Source organism: Coregonus clupeaformis, chromosome 24 (assembly GCF_020615455.1).
Source record: "Coregonus clupeaformis isolate EN_2021a chromosome 24, ASM2061545v1, whole genome shotgun sequence".
Lineage (NCBI taxonomy): Eukaryota > Metazoa > Chordata > Actinopteri > Salmoniformes > Salmonidae > Coregonus > Coregonus clupeaformis.
Window position 1 is genome coordinate 54580730 of NC_059215.1, and position 22084 is coordinate 54602813.

A 22084-nucleotide genomic window follows, 5' to 3' on the forward strand; every position below is an offset into this window, starting at 1 on the left:
AACAAAGTAACAAAAGTAGGCTTAGACCTTTTTATTTGATCAATAACAATATGAATGTATTTAATACAGCCACCGCTATAGTAGATGAAACCGAAACAAACCCATTTCATTTAGCAGGTTAATGTGCTTTGTTCACTCTAAATTTAAATCACTAAGTTAATAAGAGGCAGTAAATACCCTGAGTGTACAAAACATTAAGAACACCAGCTGTTTCCATGACATAGACCGATCAGGTGAAAGCTATGATCCCTTATTGATATCACCTGTTAAATAAAACAGGTTAAAGAAGGATTTTTAAGCCATGAGACATAGATTGTGTGTGTGGGCCATTGAGGGTGAATGGGCAAGACAAAATATTTAAATGCCTTTGAACAGGGTATGGTAGTAGGTGCCAGGCACACCAGTTTGAATGTGTCAAGAACTGCAACGCTGCTGGGTTTTTCATGCTGAACAGTTTCCTGTGTGTATCAAGAATGGTCCACTACCCAAAGGATATCCAGCCAACTTGACATAACTGTGGAATCAACATGGGCCAGCAGCCCTGTGGAACATTTAACCCTGTAGAGTCCATGCCCCGACAAATTGAAGACGTTCTGAGGGCAAAAGGGGGTTCAACTCAATATTAGGAAGGCGTTAATGTTTTGTATACTGTGTAGGTATTTGTGGCACAAACACATTGTTTGTTTTTTAATACAACACAGAGATAAATATGCACTTCTGGTTTCCAGTTGGGTTTTTTCAATGGATCAAGTGAAATACAGAGTATATATGACAGAGTATAACAACATATTCCATTTTAGGGTACAGTTCTGAGTAGTTCATTTAAAGACACAGTATAAATAAAATAAAAATAAATGTAACAGATAAAAAGATGACAAGTTATAGACCAGTATAACAACCTTAAATCGCTCCGCCATTTCCTTGTTGCCAAAATTCTAATAGTTCACCTTATTTCAGTTTGTGACAAAACAAGCAAGTATAGTGTAGAGAATCATTGTACCATCTAAACCACTGTGAAATAGTGGTTTGTAAGTCGCTCTGGATAAGAGCATCTGCTAAATGATGTAAATGTAAATATATTTTCCATTAACTAAAATATTGTGTTTGAAGCTGGTGTACAGTAAAATATGAAAAAACTAAACTTAAGAACAGGAAGCGTAGAAATAGCGCACATAGAACAGATCTACCGCTTCTTAGACTTGCTTTCAATGAGAATTACAGATCTATAAACATACATTTCTATGTGAATTTGGTCAGGTCACCCGAAAAGTTACATATTGCATAAAAAAAAAAAAAAAAAAAAAAAAAAAAAAAAATTCTAAGTCAAATAAAGAGTACTTAAATTGATTCCAAGATCACAGAAAGGGCATTGGTAAATCATAAGACTTTGGTATCTGTGGGAAAGATGCATCTGATGAAGTCACAGACAGAGAAAGGGGAATACCTAGTCAGTTGTACAACTGAATGCATTCAACTGAAAATGTAACCCAACCCCTCTGAATCAGCGCTCCTACCCACCAGGCTAACTGCAGACGTAAGGCTAAGCGCTGGACTGTGAGAAGAACATAAAACCGTTTATAATCTTTCAGCAACATTGCAGTACCGTAAGAAACATAAACGTTTACACTCTCTCTTTTCTACTGTATGAAAAATTGCAATTAGGAAAATAGGTCGACAGTATAACCGTTTCAAGTCTCACAAAAGACTGCAGTGAACCCATGTACCTAAGAAACAGTCGCTCAACTATAATCAAACAAACACAATATCTACATACAATATGTTTAAAGTGGAGCTGGAAGTGTTGCTGTCTAGCTATCATGTCCTGGGATGTAGGATGAACCTAGCAGAGAGTAGCTATAAAGTGCCGGGGTTAAACCCAAGATAGATCCTTGCTTTTACTTCTTCACTACAGCATGTTATTACAGATGTAGTTTGGGCCTCCTACTTCCTTTGTTTATGCTCAAACATTAATATGCGTGAAACAGCCAGGGAATGGTTATGGAAAGACAGAATGGTGTTAAATTAAAATAACATTGAAAGACAGACATTAATTAATTAATTAATGAAAGGCATGCAGAGGAGAAGATAACATGGCCCCGTGTGGCTCAGTTGGTAGAGCATGCACTTGCAAAGCTAGGGTTGTGGGTTCGATTCCCACGGGGGACCAGTATGAAACTGTATGCACTCACTACTGTAAGTTGCTCTGGATAAGAGTATCTGCTAAATGGTTCAAATGTAAAGTGATGAATAACTCTGCTCGTCTGAAAGGTGTGTGTGTACAGACAGGACTGAACCGCTCAAAGGAGGAGCATTACTATGGAAACAAACATGCACAAACACACCCCCACTCACTCATACGGCACACAGTTGTTCAAACATACGAGACACACCAAGGATTTGTATGTTATCCAGCAGCATTGACTTGCTATGTGTGTGGTCGGAGTGTGTGTGTGTGTGTGTGCGTGTTCAGAGCTCGCTGGTGAGAGGCCCCTTGCTCTGGATGTTCCTCATGATAGCCTGAACCACCTCAGAGGTGGTGCCCTGCCCCCCGATGTCAGCTGTGTGCAACTGCAAGAGAAGAACAAATACCAATCACATTGCCTGCGTCGGTCAACATTCAGAGGTGAAACATTTCACAATGTTGCCGACAGAGCTAACACAATTGTTGTTCTACACAATACATTTCTTTCAGAATATTCTGCAACATTGCTCTCCCCTGTACAGGCCTCAGAATGACTATCCATCACACCCAACCATTGGATGCTATAGGAGGACGGGCTCATTGGAATGGCCGTCCTCCTATAGCTCCTCCCACCAACCTCCTCTGCATCAACTCAGAGGCATTCTACGCCGATAATAAATCAGTAGGTACAATTGCAAAATGTTGTACACTAGAAGAGACTCTATAGAGCAGCATACATTTGATTACAGGTTGGACTAATTTGAGAAATGCCAAGCTATAGTAACAGACAATTAAAAACTAGAAACTATGTGAATAGCTCTTTATTGGCCTGTGCTCTGTTGATAACTGGCCAGACCTGTCTCTCAGGTGGTGAGTGGGTAGTCAGGTGTTACATCAGGTGAGAGTATTGAGCAGGTGAGGGGAGAGTGTTGAGCAGGTGAGGTGAGAGTGTTGAGCAGGTGAGGTGAGAGTGTTGAGCAGGTGAGGTGAGAGTATTGAGCAAGTGAGGTGAGAGTATTGAGCAGGCCAGGTGAGAGTATTGCGCAGGCCAGTGTATTGCGCATTGTGACAAGTGTGCAGTGAGGTGAGAGGACTTGACTTACCTGAGTCTCGTTCATGGTCGTAAGGACCGCATTCCTTATCATAGTGGCATAATCATGGAGCCTGAGAAACACGGAAGGACAATGACTTTCACACCCTCTGTTCTGTTCAACAAGTCAACTGCAGCTCAGATCATCCAGTACATACACATTGTCATGGTTTAGAAACAGCACCTTCATTAGACTATGCAAGGTGAACTCACTTGAGGTGGTCCAGCATCATGCAGCTGGCCAGTAGCATGGCAGTGGGGTTAGCAATGTTCCTGTCAGCAATACTCTTTCCTGTGTTCCTGGTGGCCTGAGAGTCACATAGAGAAAGAGCACATTGAGAGATCATCGATATGAACTGAGCTCCAAAAGTATTGGGACAGTGACACATTTGTTGTTGTTTTGGCTCCATCACTTTGGATTTGAAATGATACAATGACTAGGTTAAAGTGCAGACTGTCAGCTTTAATTTGAGGGTATTTTCATTCATATCGGGTGAACCGTTTAGAAATTAAACAGCAACTGCATCCAACAAATTTGTAGAGTCACAAGCTTGTAGTGCTATGAATATGGGACCAAATACTTCACTTCTTACTACTTTAATTCACATAAGTGAATTTTTCCCAATCCTTTTGGGGGGACTATGTACAAAAAGTGCTGTAATTTCTAAAGTGCTGGAGTACAGAGCCAAAACATAAAGAATGTCTCTGTCACAATACTTTTGGAGCTCACTGTCAACTGCCAAGTCAACGGACTACTGTTGAGAGTCCAGCATTCACTCCTCAATTTACATAAGCATACGGTCCTCTGTAGCTCAGTTGGTAGAGCATGGCGCTTGTAATGCCAGGATAGTGGGTTCGATACCCGGGACCACCCAAGTATAAAAAATCTATGCACAAATGACTAAGTCGCTTCGGATAAAAGCGTCTACTAAAAGGCATCTATTATATTTAATGAAAATGCTGAGCCCTATTGAAATTTAACGAAGATCTCAATGGGATCGAAACATTGTTGTTAGGGCGTCTCAATAAACCACTGTGGAAGCATAATATCATATTATCAGAGTTGCGGACACTACAGGTGCCCACTGGACTGACCGTTTCGAAGACAGCATAGTCACGGCCGTAGTTAGCCCCTGGCACCAGCCCTGGTCCTCCCACCAGGCCGGCACACACGTTGCTGACCACGTTACCATACAGGTTGGGCATCACCATCACGTCAAACTGCTGGGGCTTAGACACCAGCTAGGGAATGAGAGAGGGATAGGTTAATACCACCAATAAGCATGAGGAACACAGACAAAACACACTTCAAATATATTTAAAAGCAGGGATATGAACATTCTTAGCCTGGTCCCAGATCTGTTTGTGCTGTCTCCCCAAGTGCCAACTCATGGCAATGTAAAAGACCGTAGGAGTTGGCGAGTCAGCACAAACAGATCTGGGACCAGGCTAAAACTTACTGGTGTGCCCCTATCATTAAGAGAGCATTGAGTTTCATACCTGCATGGTGGTGTTGTCGACGATCATGGCGTCGAAGGTAATGTCAGGGTACCCAGCAGCCACCTCTCTACAGCACTGCAGGAACAGACCATCGCCCAGCTTCCTGTGAAGGGGAGAAGGGGGGACGTTCAACACCTTGGTTGTACTATATATAATGTATACCAGATAGTACTATCTATCCAAATGTAATGTATATCAAAAAAATATATCTTCGCTATGTAACTACTGTGTAAAAAAAAAAAAAAAAAGTAAAATATATATGTAACAAAAAAGTGTAAAACAAAGTTTAATTTCTCATCCGAAGAGGTGTATGGGCCAATAAAAAATACACTGCTCAAAAAAATAAAGGGAACACTTAAACAACACAATGTAACTCCAAGTCAATCACACTTCTGTGAAATCAAACTGTCCACTTAGGAAGCAACACTGATTGACAATACATTTCACATGCTGTTGTGCAAATGGAATAGACAACAGGTGGAAATTATAGGCAATTAGCAAGACACCCCCAATAAAGGACTGGTTTTGCAGGTGGTGACCACAGACCACTTCTCAGTTCCTATGCTTCCTGGCTGATGTTTTGGTCACATTTGAATGCTGGCGGTGCTTTCACTCTAGTGGTAGCATGAGACGGAGTCTACAACCCACACAAGTGGCTCAGGTAGTGCAGCTCATCCAGGATGGCACATCAATGCGAGCTGTGGCAAGAAGGTTTGCTGTGTCTGTCAGCGTAGTGTCCAGAGCATGGAGGCGCTACCAGGAGACAGGCCAGTACATCAGGAGACGTGGAGGAGGCCGTAGGAGGGCAACAACCCAGCAGCAGGACCGCTACCTCCGCCTTTGTGCAAGGAGGAACAGGAGGAGCACTGCCAGAGCCCTGCAAAATGACCTCCAGCAGGCCACAAATGTGCATGTGTCTGCTCAAACGGTCAGAAACAGACTCCATGAGGGTGGTATGAGGGCCTGACGTCCACAGGTGGGGGTTGTGCTTACAGCCCAACACCGTGCAGGACGTTTGGCATTTGCCAGAGAACACCAAGATTGGCAAATTCGCCACTGGCACCCTGTGCTGTTCACAGATGAAAGCAGGTTCACACTGAGCACATGTGACAGACGTGACAGAGTCTGGAGACGCCGTGGAGAACGTTCTGCTGCCTGCAACATCCTCCAGCATGACCGGTTTGGCGGTGGGTCAGTCATGGTGTGGGGTGGCATTTCTTTGGGGGGCCGCACAGCCCTCCATGTGCTCGCCGGAGGTAGCCTGACTGCCATTAGGTACCGAGATGAGATCCTCAGACCCCTTGTGAGACCAAATGCTGGTGCGGTTGGCCCTGGGTTCCTCCTAATGCAAGACAATGCTAGACCTCATGTGGCTGGAGTGTGTCAGCAGTTCCTGCAAGAGGAAGGCATTGATGCTATGGACTGGCCCGCCCGTTCCCCAGACCTGAATTCAATTGAGCACATCTGGGACATCATGTCTCGCTCCATCCACCAACGCCACGTTGCACCACAGACTGTCCAGGAGTTGGCGGATGCTTTAGTCCAGGTCTGAGAGGAGATCCCTCAGGAGCATGCCCAGGCATTGTAGGGAGGTCATACAGGCACGTGGAGGCCACACACACTACTGAGCCTCATTTTGACTTGTTTTAAGGACATTCCATCAAAGTTGGATCAGCCTGTAGTGTGGTTTTCCACTTTAATTTGAGGGTGACTCCAAATCCAGACCTCCATGGGTTGATACATTTGATTTCCATTGATAATTTTTGTGTGATTTTGTTGTCAGCACATTCAACTATGTAAAGAAAAAAGTATTTAATAAGATTATTTCATTCATTCAGATCTAGGATGTGTTGTTTAAGTGTTCCCTTAATTTCTTTGAGGAGTGTATATATACAGTACCAGTCAAAAGTTTGGACACACCTACTCATTCAAGGGTTTTCTTTATTTTTACTATTTTCTACATTGTAGAATAACAGTGAAGACATCAAAACTATGAAATAACACATATGGAATCATGTAGTAACCAACAAAGTGTTAAACAAATCAAAATATATTTCATATTTGAGATTCTTCAAATAGCCACCCTTTGCCTTGATGACAGCTATGCCCACTCTTGAAATTCTCTCAACCAGATTCACCTGGAATGCTTTTCCAACAGTCTTGAAGGAGTTCCCACATATGCTGAGCACTTGTTGGCATTCTCTTAACCAGCTTCACCTGGAATGCTTTTCCAACAGTCTTGAAGGAGTTCCCACATATGCTGAGCACTTGTTGGCTGCTTTTCCTTCACTCTGCCGTCCGACTCATCCCAAACCATCTCAATTGGGTTGAGGTCGGGGGAATGTGGAGGCCAGGTCATCTGATGCAGCACTCCATCACTCTCCTTCTTGGTCAAATACCCCTTACACAGCCTGGAGGTGTGTTGGGTCATTGCCCTGTTGAAAAACAAATGATAGTCCCACTAAGCCCAAACCAGATGGGATGGTGTATCGCTGCAGAATGCTGTGGTAGCCATGCTGGTTAAGTGTGCCTTGAATTCTAAATAAATCACAGACCGTGTCACCAGCAAAACACCCCCACACCATAACACCTCCTCCTCCATGCTTTACGGTGGGAAATACACATGCGGAGATTATCAGTTCACCCACACCACGTCTCACAAAGACACGGCGGTTGGAAACAAAAATCTCAAATTTGGACTCATCAGACCAAAGGACAGATATCCACCGGTCTAATGTCCATTGCTCGTGTTTCTTGGCCCAAGCAGGTCTCTTCTTCTTATTGGTGTCCTTTAGTAGTGGTTTCTTTACAGCAATTCGACCATGAAGGCCTGAGTCACACAGTCCCCTCTGAACAGTTGATGTTGAGATGTCTGTTACTTGAACTCTGCGAAGCATTTATTTGGGCTGCAATTTCTGAGGCTGGTAACTCTAATGAACTTATCCTCTGCAGCAGAGGTAACTCTGGGTCTTCCATTACTGTGGCAGTCCTCATGAGAGCCAGTTTCATCATACCGCTTGATGGTTTTTGCGACTGCACGTGAAGAAACTTTCAAAGTTCTTGAAATGTTCCGTATTCACTGACCTTCATGTCTTAAAGTAATGATGGACTGTCATTTCTCTTTGCTTATTTGAGCTGTTCTTGCCATAATATGGACTTGGTCTTTTACCAAATAGGCCTATCTTCTGTATACCTTGTCACAACACAACTGATTGGCTCAAATGCATTAAGGAAAGAAATTCCACAAATTAACTTTTAAGAAGGCACACCTGTAAATTGAAATGCATTCCAGGTGACTACCTCATGAAGCTGGTTGAGAGAATGCCAAGAGTGTGCAAAGCTGTCATCAAGGCAAAGGGTGGCAATTTAAAGAATCTCAAATATAAAATATATTTGTATGTGTTTCACACTTTTTTGGTTACTACATGATTCCATATGTGTTATTTCATAGTTTTGATGTCTTCACTCTTATTCTACAATGTAAAAAATTGAAAAAATAAAGAAAAACCCTTGAATGAGTAGGTGTGACCAAACTTTTGACTGGTAGTGTACATTGGTTGCATTCAGAATCTACCCTTCTTCCGGAAGTGTGCACTTGACTTGTTCACGCCACCTCATGCTTTTCAAAGCATGGAATAGTGTATGCATGGGCTAGGGGGCGGGATCAGTTTCCACCATATTTCTTACACAAGTGCTTCCTTTTCAAATCTATGAGGGGGAGTGAACGAGTGCACACTTTGGGGAAAAGGGTAGAGAATTGGACCGCAGCCCCAAAGCACTCAGAGTGGGAGTCATTATAACACACAACTGGTAGAATACATACACCTCACAGACTGACTGACCTGACCTGACCTCACTGACTGACTGACTGACCTGCCCTCACTGACTGACTGACTGACCTGGCCTCACTGACCTGACCTGACCTGACCTGCCCTCACTGACTGACTGACTGACCTGGCCTCACTGACCTGACCTGACCTGACCTGACCTGACCTGCCCTCACTGACTGACTGACCTGCCCTCATTGACTGACTTACATGATGTTGGCCTTGTGAACTGCAGTGACCCTCTTGCGACCTTTCTCCCGGGCCAATTTAAAGGCATACTCAGCGATTCTCAGGGAGTTAGTCCGGGTGATGATCTTTAGACACTCCACCACCCCTGATACACTCTACAGGAGGAAGGGAAGGAAAGAGGGATGTTAATGCTGGTTATATAGACATACATATACAGTGGGGAAAAAGTGTATTTAGTCAGCCACCAATTGTGCAAGTTCTCCCACTTAAAAAGATGAGAGAGGCCTGTAATTTTCATCATAGGTACACGTCAACTATGACAGACAAATTGAGAGAAAAAAATCCAGAAAAATCCCATTGAGGAATTTTTAATGAATTTATTTGCAAATTATGGTGGAAAATAAGTATTTGGTCACCTACAAACAAGCAAGATTTCTGGCTCTCACAGACCTGTAACTTCTTCTTTAAGAGGCTCCTCTGTCCTCCACTCGTTACCTGTATTAATGGCACCTGTTTGAACTTGTTATCAGTATAAAAGACACCTGTCCACAACCTCAAACAGTCACACTTCAAATTCCACTATGGCCAAGACCAAAGAGCTGTCAAAGGACACCAGAAACAAAATTGTAGACCTGCACCAGGCTGGGAAGACTGAATCTGCAATAGGTAAGCAGCTTGGTTTGAAGAAATCAGCTGTGGGAGCAATTATTAGGAAATGGAAAGACATACAAGACCACTGATAATCTCCCTCGATCTGGGGCTCCACGCAAGATCTCACCTCGTGGGGTCAAAATGATCACAAGAACGGTGAGCAAAAATCCCAGAACCACACGGGGGGACCTAGTGAATGACCTGCAGAGAGCTGGGACCAAAGTAACAAAGCCTACCATCAGTAACACACTGTTTAAGCCAGTACATGTCCAGGCCCGTCTGAAGTTTGCTAGAGTGCATTTGGATGATCCAGAAGAGGATTGGGAGAATGTCATATGGTCAGATGAACCCAAAATATAACTTTTTGGTAAAAACTAAACTCGTCGTGTTTGGAGGACAAAGAATGCTGAGTTGCATCCAAAGAACACCATACCTACTGTGAAGCATGGGGGTGGAAACATCATGCTTTGGGGCTGTTTTTCTGCAAAGAGACCAGGACGACTGATCCGTGTAAAGGAAAGAATGAATGGGGCCATGTATCGTGAGATTTTGAGTGAAAACCTCCTTCCATCAGCAAGGGCATTGAAGATGAAACGTGGCTGGGTCTTTCAGCATGACAATGATCCCAAACACACCGCCCGGGCAACGAAGGAGTGGCTTCGTAAGAAGCATTTCAAGGTCCTGGAGTGGCCTAGCCAGTCTCCAGATCTCAACCCCATTGAAAATCTTTGGAGGGAGTTGAAAGTCCGTGTTGCCCAGCGACAGCCCCAAAACATCACTGCTCTAGAGGAGATCTGCATGGAGGAATGGGCCAAAATACCAGCAACAGTGTGTGAAAACCTTGTGAAGACTTACAGAAAACGTTTGACCTGTGTCATTGCCAACAAAGGGTATATAACAAAGTATTGAGAAACTTTTGTTATTGACCAAATACTTATTTTCCACCATAATTTGCAAATAAATTCATAAAAAATCCTACAATGTGATTTTCTGGAGAAAAAAAATTCTCATTTTGTCTGTCATAGTTTACGTGTACCTATGATGAAAATTACAGGCCTCTCTCATCTTTTTAAGTGGGAGAACTTGCACAATTGGTGGCTGACTAAATACTTTTTCCCCCCACTGTATATTATATACAGCAAAGAGTGTGAATGGCGTACTCTCCCTCAGTGTTCCCCCTGATGATGTTGTCTATATACATACAGTGGCTTGCGAAAGTATTCACCCCCCTTGGCAGTCTCACTCACTCACTCACTCACTCACTCACTCACTGTGTGTAGGGCAATGCTGCAGGGGACTCCCGTGCCAACTCATTGCACACAGACCCAAACCTTCATACAGTGGCTTACGAAAGTCTTCACCCCCCTTGGCATTTTCCTATTTTGTTGCCTTACAACCTGGAATTAAAATGGAATTGTATCATTTGATTTACACAACATGCCTACCACTTTGAAGATGCAAAATATATTTTATTGTGAAACAAACAAGAAATAAGAAAAAAAAAACAGAAAACTTGAGCAGGCATAACTATTCACCCCCCCCAAAGTCAATACTTTGTAGAGCCACCTTTTGCAGCAATTACAGGTGCAAGTCTCTTGGGGTATGTCTATATAAGCTTGGCACATCTAGCCACTGGGATTTTTGCTCATTCTTCAAGGCAAAACTGCTCCAGCTTGAATGGGTTCTGCTGGTGTACAGCAATCTTTAAGTCATACCACAGATTCTCAATTGGATTGAGGTCTGGGCTTTGACTAGGCTATTCCAAGACATTTAAATGTTGCCCCTTAAACCACTCGAGTGTTGCTTTAGCAGTATGCTTAGGGTCATTGTCCTGCTGGAAGGTGAACCTCCGTCCCAGTCTCAAATCTCTGGAAGACAAACAGGTTTCCCTCAAGAATATCCCTGTATTTAGTGCCAGCCATCATTCCTTCAATTCTGACCAGTTTCCTAGTCCCTGCCGATGAAAAACATCCCCACAGCATGATGCTGCCACCACCATGCTTCACTGTGGGGATGGTGTTCTCGGGGTGATGAGAGGTGTTGGGTTTGTGCCAGACATAGCGTTTTCCTTGATGGCCAAAAAGCTCAATTTTAGTCTCATCTGAACAGAATACATTCTTCCATATGTTTGGGGAGTCTCCCACATTGCTTTTGGCGAACACCAAACGTGTTTGCTTATTTTTTTCTTTAAGCAATGGCTTTTATCTGGCCACTCTTCCGTAAAGCCCAGCTCTGTGGAGTGTACGGCTTAAAAAGTGGTCCTATGGACAGATACTCCAATCTCCGCTGTGGAGCTTTGCAGCTCCTTCAGGGTTATCTTTGGTGTCTTTGTTGCCTCTCTGATTAATGCCCTCCTTGCCTGGTCCGTGAGTTTTGGTGGGCGGCCCTCTCTTGGCAGGTTTGTTGTGGTGCCATATTCTATCCATTTTTTAATAATGGATTTAAATGGTGCTCCAAGGGATGTTCAAAGTTTCTGATTTGTTTTTATAACCTAACCCTGATCTGTACTTCTCCACAACTTTCATGTGACACTTAGATTGCACACTTTATTTAACAAATTATGTGACTTCTGAAGGTAATTGGTTGCACCAGATCTTATTTAGGGGCTTCATAGCAAAGGGGGTGAATACATATGCACGCACCACTTTTCCATTATTTATTTTTTTGAATTTTTTGAAAAAAGTTATTTCATTTCACTATTTTGTGTATGTCGATTACATGAAATCCAAATAAAAATCAATTTCAATTACAGGTTGTAATGCAACAAAATAGGAAAAACGACAAGGGGGATGAATACTTTTGCAAGGCACTGTATATATATATATATATATATATATATATATATATACACAGTTGAAGTCGGAAGTTTACATACACCTTAGCCAAATACATTTAAACTCAGTTTTTCACAATTCCTGACATCTAATCCAAGTAAAAATTCCCTGTCTTAGGTCAGTTAGGATCACCACTTTATTTTAAGAATGTGAAATGTCAGAATAATAGTAGAGAGAATGATTTCTTTCAGCTTTTATTTCTTTCATCACATTCCCAGTGGGTCAGATGTTTACATACACTCAATTAGTATTTGGTAGCATTGCCTTTAAATTGTTTCACTTGGGTCAAACGTTTCTGGTAGCCTTCCACAAGCTTCCCACAATAAGTTGGGTGAATTTTAGCCCTTTCCTCCTGACAGAGCTGGTGTAACTGAGTCAGGTTTGTTTGCCTCCTTGCTCGCACACACCTTTTCTGTTCTGCCCACACATTTTCTATAGGATTGAGGTCAGGGCTTTGTGATGGCCACTCCAGTACCTTGACTTTGTTGTCCAACTTTGGAAGTATGCTTGGGGTCATAGTCCATTTGGAAGACCCATTTGCGACCAAGCTTTAACTTCCTGACTGATGTCTTGAGATCTTGCTTCAATATATCCACATAATTTTCCTTCCTCATGATGCCATCTATTTTGTGAAGTGCACCAGTCCCTCCTGCAGCAAAGCACCCCCACAGCATGATGCTGCCACCCCCGTGCTTCACGGTTGTTGTTGTTTTTTGTGTGATCCAATTTACATTTTAGTCATTTAGCAGACGCTCTTATCCAGAGCGACTTACAATTAGTGAGTGCATACATTTTTCATACTGGCCCCCCGTGGGAAGGTGTTCTTCAGCTTGCAAGACCCCCCTTTTTCCTCCAAACATAACGATGGTCATTATGGCCAAACAGTTCTATTTTTGTTTCATCATACCAGAGGACATTTCTCCAAAAAGTAAGATCTTTGTCCCCATGTGCAGTTGCAAACAGTAGTCTGGCTTTTTTATGGCGGTTTTGGAGCAGTGGCTTCTTCCTTGCTGAGCGGCCTTTCAGGTTATGTCGATATAGGACTTGTTTTACTGTAGATACTTTTGTACCGGTTTCCTCCAGCATCTTCACAAGGTCCTTTGCTGTTGTTCTGGGATTGATTTGCACTTTTCGCACCAAAGTACGTTCATCTCTAGTAGACAGAACGTGTCTCCTTCCTGAGCGCTATGATAGCTGCGTGGTCCCATGGTGTTTATACTTGCGTACTATTGTTTGTACAGATGAACGTGGTACCTTCAGGCATTTGGAAATTGCTCCCAAGGATGAACCAGACTTGTGGAGGTTTAAAAAAAAAATTCTGAGGTCTTGGCTGATCTCTTTTGATTTTCCCATGATGTCAAGCAAAGAGGCACTGAGTTTGAAGGTAGGCCTTGAAATACATCCACAGGTACACCTCCAATTGACTCAAATGATGTCAAATAGCCTATCAGAAGCTTCTAAAGCCATGACATCATTTTCTGGAATTTTCCAAGCTGTTTAAAGGCACAGTCAACTTAGTGTATGTAAACTTCTGACCCGCTGGAATTGTGATACAGTGAATTATAAGTGAAATAATCTGTCTGTAAACAATTGTTGGAAAAATTACTTGTGTCATGCACAAAGTAGATGTCCTAACCGACTAACTATAGTTCGTTAACAAGAAATTTGTGGAGTGGTTGAAAAACAAGTTTTAATGACTCCAACCTAAGTGTATGTAAACTTCCGACTTCAACTGTATATATTATATACAGCAAAGAGTGTGAATGGAAAAGAAAGGGATGAATTGAGTGGAGTAAAAGTGTGTCTGCGCATGTGTGTGTCTGCGCATGTTTCTGTCTGTTTGTCTAACCTCATGCTCCAGACTGCTGTACTCTCCCTCAGTGTTCTCCCTGATGATCATGATGTCAATGTTGTTGTGGCGAGTCTGAACTCCAGGGAGGGATTTACAGTGCATGACGTTGGCATACAGGTCCAGACTGGTACTGTGGGACAGAAAGACAGAGACAGGGGAGAGACTGTGAGCTGTTGGCATACAGAGAGACATGGAGAGGGACAGACAGTGCATGACGTTGGCATACAGGTCCAGACTGGTACTGTGGGACAGAAAGACAGAGACAGGGGAGAGACTGTGAGCTGTTGGCATACAGAGAGACATGGAGAGGGACAGACAGTGCATTACGTTGGCATACAGGTCCAGACTGGTACTGTGGGACAGAAAGACAGAGACAGGGGAGAGACTGTGAGCTGTTGGCATACAGAGAGACATGGAGAGGGACAGACAGTGCATGACGTTGGCATACAGGTCCAGACTGGTACTGTGGGACAGAAAGACAGAGACAGGGGAGAGACTGTGAGCTGTTGGCATACAGAGAGACATGGAGAGGGACAGACAGTGCATGACGTTGGCATACAGGTCCAGACTGGTACTGTGGGACAGAAAGACAGAGACAGGGGAGAGACTGTGAGCTGTTGGCATACAGAGAGACATGGAGAGGGACAGACAGTGCATTACGTTGGCATACAGGTCCAAACTGGTACTAGGGGACAGAGAGATGGCGGAGACAGTAAGCTGACAGGTCTGGCTAGAGAGATAGGGGAGACAGTGTAAGCTGACAGGTCTGGCTAGAGAGATGGGGGAGACAGTAAGCTGACAGGCCTGGATAGAGAGATAGGGGAGACAGTGTAAGCTGACAGGTCTGGCTAGAGAGATGGGGGAGACAGTAAGCTGACAGGACTGGACAGAGAGATGGGGGAGACAGTAAGCTGACAGGACTGGATAGAGATGGGGGAGATAGTAAGCTGACAGGACAGAGAGATGGGGGAGACAGTAAGCTGACAGGTCTGAATAGAGAGATGGGGGAGACAGTAAGCTGACAGGACTAGACAGAGACATGGGGGAGACAGTAAGCTGACAGGTCTGGATAGACAGATGGGAGAGACAGTGTAAGCTGAAAGGTCTGGATAGAGAGATGTGGGAGACAGTGTAAGCTGACAGGACTGGACAGAGAGAGCCACAGAGGACCGTTTGGGACAGAGATAGGTACCCCGTGAGCAACAACAGAGCACTCAAGGAAGAGGACCTCTGTCTTTTTCAAATAAACGATTGGATAGAAACCTTTACTTACCGAAGGAGGTTGTTTCTGGACTTGTGGGAAGCAGGCAGGGTGTGGAGGGTCTCAATGTTACCTACAAACACACAAACAAAAACATAAGCATGTTGCCAGTGTTATAGGCATTCTATAGAACAGGGTTTCCCAAACTCGGTCCTGGGACCCCCCTTGGGTGCACATTTTGGTTTTTGCCCTAGCACTAAACAGCTGATTCAAATTACCAACTCATCATCAGGCTGTGATTATTTCAAATCAGCTGTGTAGTGCTAGAGCAAAAACCAAAACGGGAGGGGGCCAGGACCGAGTTTGGGAAACCCCGCTATAGAATACATACACACAACCTATCATATGATGCAGTGACTGACGCAGTTGCAGTTATGGACAACTACATTAAATAACTGGAAGCTGCCTACAATTTTAGTACAAAAGCATGGTGCTATAAGCGCTTCAGTATTTCTCCCATAGAAATAAAACCCATAGAAAAGGGCCTCCCCATTCAAGTCAATGATGGCATAAAGGGTGGACTGGCAGCCATTGCAAATGTACCCATGAGTTTACCAGTCAAATGACCAGGGTTAGAGCTTCCAAGCCCTTTCCATGTTTTTTATGGTTTCTCCTACCTTTGAGGGCCACTCCATTACGGCGGATGGCTGTGATGGCGTTGTTGATGTCATCCTCGGTAGCTGAGCTGACGTTCACAACCTCAAAGTCCACAGGCACACAGCTGAACCTATAGAGCACATTAACACAATATGGGAGGGACAACCCAACGACTCAGTCATTGTACCTCAACTCATTGGTTGTACTCTACAACTATGGGCATGCATGAGACATATTGATGTCTATGTGTTTATAAGCTGTGAATATCCTGTTATGAACTTGGAACAAGGTAGCCACTCACTACCATTCCAATCCAATGCATTTAAAGGGATACTTCAGGATTTTGGCAATGAAGCCCTTTATCTACACTGAACAAAAATATAAAACGCAACATGTAAAGTGATGGGGAATATATGATCTATTATGCACATTTGCTTACATTATTAAAAACTATGGAGGCCTTGACAGCAGAAAGTTCTCAGAAACCTGCAACCACAATTGCCACATTGTTTTTAGACATGTCTCATTTTATTGTCTGACACCTCACCCCCTGATACTGAGTTTGTGGGAAGACAGGATTAGGAAGAATACTTTGTGGTTACTAGGGCAAGTTCAGGGTCAGAGGTAAACATCACACTATGGGAAGGGAGTGTTAGTATAAAAAGCAGAGATTGTTTTAGACACTTTGCAGAACTTATGAAGAGCTATACAAATCCTGTTGACTCTGTATTAACTTCTGCCTGCAATTGCAAAACTAAAGATATTTTACATATACTCAGAAGCCGTTTTCTGTGTCATTTTCTAAAATTGAAAGTTTAAGAATAAGAGAATATCAGCACTGTGCAAAGAACCCTCTACAAAAGTGTTGGTCCCATGTTTCATGAGCTGAAATAAAAGATCCCAGACATTTTCCATACGCACAACAAGCTTATTTCTCTCAAATTTTGTTTACATCCCTGTTAGTGAGCATTTCTCATTTGCCAAGATAAGCCATCCAATTTACAGGTCTGGCATATCAAGAAACTGATTAAACAGCATGATCATTACACAGGTGCACCTTGTGCTGGGGACAATAAAAGGCCACTCTAAAATGTGCAGTTTTGTCACAGAACACAATGTCACAGATGTCTCAAGTTGAGAGAGCGTGCAATTGACATGCTGACTGCAGGAATGTCCACCAGAGCTGTTGCCAGAGAATTGAATGTTCATTTCTCTTCCATATGCCACCACCAACGTCATTTTAGGGAATTTGGCAGTACATCCAACCTGCCTCACAACTGCAGACCACGTGTAACCACGCCAGCTCAGGACCTCCATATCCAAATCAAATCAAATTGTATTTGTCACATACACGTGTTTAGCAGATGTTATTGCAGGTGTAGCGAAATGCTTGTGCTTCTAGCTCCGACAGTGCAGTAATATCTAACAATTTCACAACATATACCCAATACACACAAATCTAGTAAGGAATGGAATTTAAGAATATATACATATATGGAGAAGCAATGACAGAGTGGCATGGACTAAGATACAGTAGAATATTATAGAATAGAATGCAGTATATACATATGAGATGAGTAGTGCAAGATATGTAAACATAATTAAAGTGACTAGTGTTCCATTTCTTAAAGTGGCCGGTGATTTCAATAGGCAGCAGCAGCCTTTAATGTGCTAGTGATGGCTATTTAACAGTCTGATGGCCTTGAGATAGAAGCTGTTTTTCATTCTCTCGGTCCCAGCTTTGATGCACCTGTACTGACCTCGCCTTCTGGATGATACCGGGATGAACAGACAGTGGCTCGGGTGGTTGGGTTTTAGGTGCCAAGCCAAACTTCTTCAGCCTCCTGAGGTTGAAGAGGCTCTGTTGCGCCTGCTTCACCACACTGTCTGCGTGGGTGGCCAATTTCAGGTTGTCAGTCATGTGTACGCCAAGGAACTTGAAGCTTTTCACTTTCTCCACTGCGGTCCCGTCGATGTGGATAGGGGGGGTGCACCCTTTGCTGTTTCCTGAAGTCCACGATCATCTCCTTTGTTTTGTTGACGTTGAGTGAGAGGTTATTTTCCTGGCACCACACTCTCAGAGCCCTCACCTCCTCCCTGTAGGCGGTCTCGTCATTGTTGGTAATCAAGCCTACTACTGTTGTGTCGTCTGCAAACTTGATGATTGAGTTGGAGGCGTGCTTGGCCACGCAGTCATGGGTGAACAGGGAGTACAGGAGGGGGCTGAGCACACACCCTTGTGGGGCCCCAGTGTTGAGGATCAAATCAAATCAAATCAGCGAAGTGGAGATGTTGTTTCCTACCTTCACCACCTGGGGGCGGCCCGTCAGGAAGTCCAGGACCCAGTTGCACAGGGCGGGGTTCAGACCCAGGGCCTCGAGATTAATGATGAGCTTGGAGGGTACTATGGTGTTGAAAGCTGAGCTATAGTCGATGAACAGCATTCTTACATAGGTAATCCTCTTGTCCAGATGGGATAGGGCAGTGTGCAGTGTGATGGCGATTGCATCGTCTGTGGATCTATTGGGGCGGTAAGCAAATCCAGCTTCTTCACCTGTGGGATGGTCTGAGACCAGCCACCCGGACAGCTGATGAAACTGTAGGTTTGCACAACCAAATAATTTCTGCACAAACTGTGAGAAACCGTCTCAGGGAAGGTAATCTGCGTGCTCGTCCTCCTCATCAGGGTGTTGACCTGACTGTAGTTCTGTGTCGTAGCCGACTTCAGTGGGAAAACGCTCAACTTCGATGGCCACTGGCATGCTGGAGAAGTGTGCTCTTCACGGATGAATCCTGGTTTCAACTGTACCAGGCAGATGGCAGACAGTGTGTATGGCATCGTGTGGGTTAGGCGGTTTGCTGATGTCAATGTTGTAAACAGACTACCCCATGGTGGAGGTGGGGTTATGGTATGGGCAGGTATAAGCTACGGACAACGAACAAAATTGCATTTTATCGAGGCCCATTGTCGTGCCATTCATCCGCCGTTATCACATCATGTTTGAGCATGATAATGTTGCAAGAATCTGTACCCAATTCCTGGAAGCTGAAAATGTCCCAATTCTTCCATGGCCTGCATACTCACCAGACTTGTCACCCATTGACCATGTTTGGGATGCTCTGGATCGACGTGTACGACAGCGTGTTCCAGTTCCCGCCAATATCCAGCAACTTCGCACCAGATACTGAATGGTTTTGTGATCCACGCCCATACATACATGTTTTTTAAGGTATCTGTGACCAACAGATGCATATCTGTAATCCCAGTCATGTGAAATCCTTAGATTAGGGCCTAATTTATTTATTTTAATTGACTGATTTCTTTATATGAACTGTAACTCAGTAAAATCTTTTAAATTGTTGCATGTTCATTTATATTTTTGTTCAGTGTACTTCCCCAGAGTCAGATGAATCATTTTTTTTCTGTGTGCAGTTTAAAAGAAGTTGCTAACTAGGGTTAGCGCAATGATTGGAAGTCTATGGTAACTGCTAGCATGCTAGTAGACACCATAGACTTCGAGTCATTGCACTAAAGCTAGTTCGCATTGGCTAGCGAAACTACCTCTAACTTCCTTCATACTGGATGAAGAGACAAAAAAATGGTATCCATGAGTTCATCTTGGGGAATTAGATACAATCCTGAAGTATCCCTTTAATAAACTGTTGAATTAATTAACTGTTATAAGTGTTTATAAGCCATGAATGTTATGACCAGTTATAATACACTTAGCCGACCTTAAGAGCTCCCAGGGACATACTAGTGGCTATGTGTTTATAAGACATTTATGAGGTGGGAATAACTTATTAGCTTATTAACATGTTATAGACTGTTATAATACATATTTGACTGACCGGAAGAGCTCCTTTACGTGATTGAGCAGTTCTGGTCCAATACCATCTCCAGGTATCAGAGTTACAGTGTGTCTGCCACCATACTTCGCAGGAGGGGGCTGAAATGCATAATTTGTTTTGTCATCCTTGTACATTTTTCTGTCAGAGTTACCAGGCTGTACTGAAAGCAAATAAAAATGTGGTTGCGTGCCAGTGGTGTGAATAAGGTGTATTGTGTGTGATGTGTAACGTGGGAATGTGATGTGCGGTGATGCAATGTAATGCGGTACTTACAATGATTTGTCCCTATTAGTTGTAGAAACGCGGCCGGAAAAGAAGAACAATACAGTGAGAAATTAGCAAAGCACCAGAAAACAAACAGTTCCCCTACACCTCAGATTGCTAGCTCATCCCTGATCCCCTCTCCCCAAAGTGGTCCACTTTTTGGGGGGGGAAAAATGGTCTTGATCAGGTTACAAATGCTCAGCCTAATGCTGACAACTGAGTTAGTTCACGGAGTTAGCTAGCCAACTTTGTCACACCAAATCAACCCAGCAATAACCAATACCAAGCAGAAGTATCTAGAGCTCCCTCTGAAATGTTTAAATCTAACAGAGTGGCAGTGTGAATCCTGAGCTGTTCATAGTAAGATACCTGGGTAGGCTAGCTACATCACCAGTACCATGCTTCAAATAGACATACTTGACAGCAAGCAAGCCTTGTGATTTCTGACAGTCAAGTGTACTAGGCAGCTCATCATGTAGCTACAATGCACAGTTAAGAGGCCTAGCTACTGTGATCTCTGCACACTCTGCCAGACCGCTAGCTACTGTGATCTCTGCACACTCTGCGAGACCGCTAGCTACTGTGATCTCTGCACACTGCCAGACCGCTATCTACTGTGATCTCTGCACACTCTGCCAGACCGCTAGCTACTGTGATCTCTGCACACTCTGCCAGACCGCTAGCTACTGTGATCTCTGCACACTCTGCCAGACCGCTAGCTACTGTGATCTCTGCACACTCTGCCAGACCGCTAGCTACTGTGATCTTTGCCTGACAATCAGACTGTGATACGTCTGGTTCAGTTAGATTAATGCCATACATTCGTTTGAAAAATTTCCTCTCACAAGTTCTACAAGCCAGAATATTGAATACAATTATATTTTACCGGTTGTCCGTGCGGTTGGTCCTTTTGGCAGTAGGAATGTGAGACAACCTATCCACAGGAAAGTATCATTAAATCACCTTATCAAAGTGCTGGTAGTGAATTCAGATTTCTATCACCTGAGGCATGGGCAGAACCATGTAAACACGTGCACGAGCTCAACAAGTATGCATGCATTTTCATCTTGTGCACATGCTTCAGGTGATAGAAATCTGAACGCACTACCAGCGCTTTAAAAAGTTGATTTAATTATACTTTCCTGTGACTTTATTGTCTCACATTCCTACCTGCAAAAGGACCACCCTAAAGTAAGCTAAAATATCATTTTCTTCAACATTCTGGCTTGTAGTGGTCATGAGAGGAAACTTTGTTGATTCAAACGCTAATTTCTGCCTTAAGTAGAATTCAATGCAATTCAACATCAGGTTGGTTTCCAGGTAATTGTGATCTCTGCACACTCTGCCAGACAGAATTCACAAGAGCTAGGCCTACTCAAACCACCACAGATAGTCTATCTGATGCAGTTTCCAAGATGGGCACTCACTACTGTTGACTTCTCTCTGCGACTGCTCACTGTGGGTCCAAACACCTGAGGAAACAGCAGAACAGGACGTTAACTAACTCAACTTGTGGTTTATGTGGTCGTTAAGTCCCTTTGGTGCTTTCTAGAGATAAGCAACAGTATAGTATACCGTATGAATGTCAAATGAGAAAATAGCAAAGGGAGAGATATTGGTGATCAGTGACATGCGCTTCTTGCTGATGCTAACCAGCAAGCTAGCTAACTAGAAATTACCTTGTATTCTAGTCTAGAAACACTATTTTTTTTTCTAGTTTTATGTAGTTTATTTATCATCATAACTGTGAATCATCAAATCTGTCTTACTTTTGCTGTCGTTGCCAACCGTCCACCCCAAATGGGTTTAATGATTTTAGACATTGATATCACTGCAATGGAGGCGGCCATCTTGATGCAATCTGACTGATGGTGTGAACGCGCATCTGCTCGTGCCAACACAGCAGAGAGAATAATCGATAGAGCTCCTATTAAATTACTAATAATATAACATTATTCATATTATTAAATTATTAATAATTAATA

General features: G+C 43.4%; 1 protein-coding gene across 2 annotated transcripts; it reads right to left on the reverse strand.

The window, feature by feature from the left end:
- Positions 1-1282: 1282 nt before the first annotated feature.
- On the reverse strand, positions 1283-21959 carry LOC121537873 (isocitrate dehydrogenase [NAD] subunit gamma, mitochondrial-like). Of its 2 annotated transcripts, XM_041845498.2 has the most exons (13): positions 21869-21959; positions 21527-21571; positions 20109-20120; positions 19836-19933; positions 16004-16113; positions 15399-15459; positions 14123-14255; positions 8810-8943; positions 4773-4875; positions 4368-4514; positions 3486-3580; positions 3286-3346; positions 1283-2568 (listed from the first exon to the last, which is right to left on the reverse strand). In XM_041845498.2, the coding sequence occupies exons 1-13, from the start codon at positions 21947-21949 to the stop codon at positions 2467-2469; spliced, it is 1182 nt and encodes a 393-aa protein (XP_041701432.1). In that variant the 5' UTR covers positions 21950-21959; the 3' UTR covers positions 1283-2466. The 2 variants fall into 2 exon arrangements, with proteins under 2 accessions (XP_041701432.1, XP_041701434.1); XM_041845500.2 differs by lacking the exon at positions 20109-20120.
- Between the last annotated feature and the right edge of the window lie 125 nt (positions 21960-22084).